General features: G+C 37.3%; 1 protein-coding gene across 1 annotated transcript; it reads left to right on the top strand.

Annotated features, from left to right (window-relative positions):
* Positions 1–1,110: 1,110 nt before the first annotated feature.
* On the top strand, positions 1,111–4,563 carry LOC140137039 (scavenger receptor cysteine-rich domain-containing protein DMBT1-like). The gene is made up of 3 exons (XM_072158698.1): positions 1,111–1,302; positions 3,140–3,281; positions 4,119–4,563. Exons 1-3 carry the CDS (start codon positions 1,188–1,190, stop codon positions 4,561–4,563), a joined length of 702 nt encoding a protein of 233 aa, XP_072014799.1. The 5' UTR covers positions 1,111–1,187.
* Positions 4,564–5,883: the final 1,320 nt, after the last annotated feature.

Here is a 5,883-nt window from a genome sequence, read left to right as displayed (position 1 = left end):
GGATCTTCGACACAATTTACTTGAGCCGCCTTTGTAAATATTGTACATATTTTGACCGTTTCCGGTGAACCATATCTTACTGTGGTTTTCAGGTCACCAACAAAAATTTGAAAATGGTCTTGACAGGATTTTTGTACCACCTGTAGGTGGCATTGTGAACTTTATGTATGTATGTATGTAGATTTTCGAGTAGCTACCTTTAACAAAACAAAAGTTATGACCCAACAGGTAGTACTTTTTGAATGACCCTCGTAGTTATCGTGTGAGAACAAGTGTGCATGGTGTGCTCTGCCATATCCAAATGGAAATAGTTAATTTGTAGTTCTTGTTTTTCTTCTTGTTGTGGTTTTCAGGGCCATCGCAAATTCGTCTTGTCGGTGGCAACGCTTCTACAGAGGGTCGAGTTGAACTACTTTTTAACAGCCTTTGGGGTACAGTTTGTGATGACTTATGGGAAACAAATGATGCAAAGGTACTATGTCGCCAACTTGGACTCCCACACGGTTCTCCAGTAGCCATTGGGAATGCATTCTTTGGAGAAGGATCTGGAATAATATGGATGGATGATGTAGGGTGTACTGGATCTGAAATCAGTCTACAAGAATGCCAACATCATGGATGGGGAGTAAATAATTGTGAACATCGCCAAGACGCTGGCGTCATTTGCACTGATAGTAGGTCAATTATAAATTTGAGCGGGATTAACTTTGCTTTAAGTGTTAACCTTATTTGGATCATTTAGTTTAAAACCACTCCTAGACAAATATCATATACGAAACAGGAGGTTTTCAAAACTGAGTGTTTTTAATTCAAAACTGAGTGTTTTTAATTCAAAACTTCGATATCTCAATTATTTCAAACGAAACCTATTTAAGCTTAAAATCTTGTTATTGATAAATTTAATCTTATTTTATGTTGTTTTTGGTTTAATATCTGGTAATATTATCATTATTATGCTAAAAGCTTAAATCTGATCTGCAGGGCCTGCTCAATTTCGACTTATCGGAGGCAGCAGCTCAGTTGAAGGTCGAATTGAGATACTTCTTGGCAACATCTGGGGAACAGTGTGCGGGCACCGGTGGGATGTAACTGATGCAAAGGTACTATGTCGCCAACTTGGACTTCCATGCGGGTTTCCAGTAGCCATTGGGAATGCGTATTTTGGAGAAGGATCTGGTGTCATATGGATGGCTGATGTTAACTGTTCCGGATCTGAAGTCAGTTTGCTGAAATGCCTCCATAATAAATGGGGAGAGCATCGTTGTGGGCATCACGAAGATGCTGGTGTCATTTGCACTGATGGTACATATGTGACCGTCCACGGCGAATGAGCCGTAAATTCCTCCCCCGGTCATTTTTGTTTTATTTCGTGTTTAAAAAGTAAACATCATAAACTTAAAAATGGTATATCATTTGACTTCAAACGATATCCAGAAGCGGAGTTATGGTTAGTTAAACTTTGCTCCTTCAACAAAATTATAGCTTTTTTCGTTTCTATGTGTGTCTCTTTTTCCACATTGCTGTCAATAAATATCAAACAGTCATAATTGGCGGTCATTTCAAATCATCCCCCCGTCAACGAGGTTTAAGAAGGTTCTCTCATTGTTAATTGTTGGTTATGCATACCTATACAAAATACAATGCCTGGTAACCCACCACTTGAAAAGGATTTAGCAAAAGCAAACAAAGACCAGAGCTATTAAAAGTTCTATAGCCATCTAAGGTAGAAGCTTATTATCCACTTCAATAATAGGATTATTGATTGGTGTTGTGACTATCAAAATAAGACAGATGTCGCGCCAGCTTAAGTGACCGTTGAATACGACCTTCGTACACATTTTACACCATAACTCAGAATACAATTTAGGGAATTTACGGCTCGTTTGTGCTGCCGGGTCACATATCATGAAATAAAGTGATAATTTACATTCAATCTGGGTATTGTATTGCAAAATAAGCAAATGGGTTAGGTGTTGGAAAATAAGCGGTTATTATATGGTAAAGGCTGAATTATTATGATGGAATAACCCCAGCAAACACAAAAATGTTTTACAAACGTTTTAAATACGTTATATTTTGGCTTTTGATTTAGGTAAAAACGTTTTAATAACATTAAAATGTAGGGTTATATAAAGGTCATGATAACGTTTTAAAACGTTTTGTATGAAAACAAACTACAACAATATTTTTAAATGTTTTCAAAAATGTTATTGTAAACTATTTTTGCAAACATTTTTGCCAAATATTTTGTCAATACTTAAATAACATTATGTTAAAATATTTGAACCCAGCAAACACAGAAATGTTCTTAAAATGTTTTTTTTTTCAAAACATTTTACTAACATTTAAATGTCGGGTTATATAAAGGTCATGAAAACGTTTTTAAAACGTTATTGCAAATATTTTGGGCACACATTTTTCGCAAAATATTTTTTCAACCCCAAAATAACTTTCTGTTTAGAATGTTTTCAAGAATGTTTTTGGAATGTTATTTTAATAAAAACGTTTTAAAAAACGTTTTTATACCCTTTATATAACCCGACATTTAAACGTTTTCTGACAACCTTTTATAACCTTTTGCGAATGACGTCGAAAACGTTTTGTGTTTGTTGGGACTAGACGAAAATAATTATTAACAATTAAGTTACCAGGGGGTTCCACGTTTGTATCTGCGGTTACGCAATAAAGTGTGCCATGATTGACTATTCGAGCGGGTTATATCAAGACCAAAAAAAAATAAAATCATGCTATGCGTTAATTAAATAATAGAATGGGTTCCTATGGGAATGTCATCGCTCGACGTGATATTTTAACGGCCAGATATTTGAAGAAGAAAAAACGTGATAAGCTATAATATGAAAATACATAAATGTGGCGACTAGAAATGCTATAAAGAAATGTCAGATACTAAAAATAAATAAAAATGCTGCAAATTTGTGTAGACGACATATTGTTTTATGTTGGTTGCACCATGAACATTTCTCTTTTACTATCTAAACGTAAAAGAGATAAGCTCACTCTCTTATGGATTGCTTGCAGTGTTCACTTCAATCTTCAATTTAGAGAGCCCCATTACTTTTCCGCCCGCATTTATTCAGTTCCATTTTTTAAACACCATCTTATTTTTTTCTGATTACAGACATATCAGACACGACGATATTTTCCGAACCAATAGTTCTTAACTTGGCTGATGTTGAAGTAGAATTGTGCCTGTATGAATCTAAGCCTCATGATGGACACTTGTATTATGCTCATTCGTGTCGAAACAGATGTGGTTATAAGTAAGTACATGAATGGGTGTGTCAATGGGTTCGCAATAAAAAATAATCTTCCCGACACGTATGAATTTGAAACAATTGGATATATTTTACATTTAACATTTTGACAAAATGTGTGTGATGTTGTATATCTTTTACATACAAAATTTTTCAAACATTTTCATAATATTTATATAATTTACTCTAGCTCCTTCATTATTTGACCGTTTAAGACCATACTTGGGCAAAAGCCCCAGTCGTTACATTTGGGGTCAAACGTCACGCATGAGTAATTTTGTGATTTGTACCAAATATTTTCCTATTACATGGTATAGTAATGTGATTTAGGCATATTCGAGGCCTATGGGGTCCTAACAGATTTGGGTCAAAGGTCATTAAAGGTGTATTTCTAACACATAACCAAATGCGACTGACACACATGCACAACAATCACTATTTTCTACATAATAAGTGCTATGATCATCAGAATAATGACAGTTATTGCCAAAAATGTTTCCTAATGTGCTTCTTCTCCTACAACGTACGTGGTACAGAAATAAGATTTAGGTATTGAACTTAGCTATAGACGGGGACTATGGGGTCTTCACAGATGTGGTGTCAGATGTAGTTAAGGGTGTATTTCCGGCACATAAACAAAAACATTCTAAATGCTTCTTTTCTTACAGATTACAGATGGCACATAGATGAAACTTGGTGCATGCATACTTTACGAAAGTACGATTTTGTCCATTCTATGGTCACGGCTAGATTTCGTGGTATTGAAAGACCGTAGCTCATCTAGTTCTTTTTTATTGTGAACATTACACGTATTAATTTGATCTTTGTTGTGTTTTACAACAGCCTGTCTGGATTCTACAACTGCAAATGCGATATTCTTTGTGAAGCTCATGGTGACTGCTGCATCGATTACGGCATCTACTGTCGGCTGCAACCTGGCGTCAATCAAACGAGAACCACTTTCCGTAATATTTCCAACACGATCAACTCAGACGCTTATCAAGATCTGGTCATGTCATGGGGATCGCTCGCGCTCTACGAAAGGTGTATCGCTCCAACTGAGCGTTCTGATTTCAATCTTCTTATCAATAGATGTCCTGACGATTCCAGTTTGCATCTTAAAGAAGCCTGCGCGAAGTCCTCTCCAGATGACCCCATTTCTTTTATCCCCGTGTCGGTGAATAATGTGCATTATAAGAACAGGTTTTGTGCCATATGCTGGGGATACAACGATACATCTGGCCAGGTATGGGACTTGGAGGTTGAGTGCAAGAGATCGGCTGCCTAAAGAGCAACATCCTGCTGACTTTCTTAGCTGCATGTTGACGACATGTGAATATAATACGGACTTTCGTACGCAAGGACAAGAAACTATTCTGAGACGATGTTCTCCCAACATGATATAATTACGTGTCCCGACGTTACAAATTCATCTCTTGCGGAAGCGTGTACGAGCTATATGGCAACCATCCATGTTAGGAATGTATACTACAAGAACCCTCATTGCGCTGCTTGCAACTTCGAATACAACGCTGGATCATGTGAAAAAAGGCCGATAAGTCAAGACGCTACTCTAACTACGAAAGCGTTATTCCAATTCTCAATTGAAAGCGGATCAAACAGTTTAACGAAACCAAGAGGAAAAATCAAGTGTGCCGAGGATAAGATTTATGATCCGTATCTTGGGGATTGTCGCGAAATTACATGCCCGGGAAATTCATGGTTTAATGGAGACACGTGTGTCGCAGAATATGACGATGGCGGTAACTTGGAAAATAATACGTTTGTACGATTTGAGTTCCAGGTGCATACTGATGTACAAACCACACAGTCAGATGTGAAGGACGTTGTGACTAATGCCATACAGCGGTATATAGTAGTACAGTCAGGTAGAATTCCAATCACGTCAGCACAAGGGAAAGCTCCACCATCACCAAGCTTATATATTGACAATTGTCTTGACGCAGATGTCACTAGTTTCACTTTGGAGGCAACAGGATCCCTGGTTGACAACTCCTTTGACGAAGCCATACGTCAGTTGTCTGAAGAGATTCTAAACCAATGCATTGGTGGTGACAAAATAGCAGCAGTTGTCAGCTTCATGAGACTGAGCAACTTTTACAACGTGTCCATATTGGAACAAGAATGCAGTGGTGATCACCAACAATTGACTTCCTATTCCGTAAAGAATGTTAATGACACCGCCGTGGTTATTTCGACAACCGGAGGGTTCATTCAGTTATCATCGAGCTCTGTTCTTCAAATTATTACTCTAAACTCTAATAATACACAGATACGGGAAGCTTACCTGTGCCAGACAACGTTACCATGTACTTACATCACACTGAAGTCTATGGAATATGAATGGATCGGAGGAAAACAAGAAGTACTTTTACACATCGCTAGTGGCCGGCGCGTACCTAGGGAAGAAGTGATAGTTCTTGAAAATAATACAGTCCAGATTTGTAGCTTCATTGAATATCAGTCGAATTACTTTCAGTATTCTAATACGCAAATCATTATAAATAACATCGGTTGCTCACTTTCTATTGCTGCTCTTTTCGTCACTATTTTGACCTATCTGATATTCGCAGAATTGCGTAACGTT

Source organism: Amphiura filiformis, chromosome 17 (genome assembly GCF_039555335.1).
Source record: "Amphiura filiformis chromosome 17, Afil_fr2py, whole genome shotgun sequence".
Lineage (NCBI taxonomy): Eukaryota > Metazoa > Echinodermata > Ophiuroidea > Amphilepidida > Amphiuridae > Amphiura > Amphiura filiformis.
Note: the sequence above shows the minus strand (reverse complement) of the source record. Positions and strands in the feature narration are given on the sequence as shown.

Bases quoted from the DNA above. Each gene is read 5' to 3' on its own strand.
- LOC140137039 (XM_072158698.1), top strand. From the start codon at position 1,188: ATGGCTGATGTTAACTGTTCCGGATCTGAAGTCAGTTTGCTGAAATGC. The intron at 1,303-3,139 runs GTACATATGTGA...TTCTGATTACAG, and splicing joins TGGTGTCATTTGCACTGATG to ACATATCAGACACGACGATA. The intron at 3,282-4,118 runs GTAAGTACATGA...GTTTTACAACAG, and splicing joins CGAAACAGATGTGGTTATAA to CCTGTCTGGATTCTACAACT.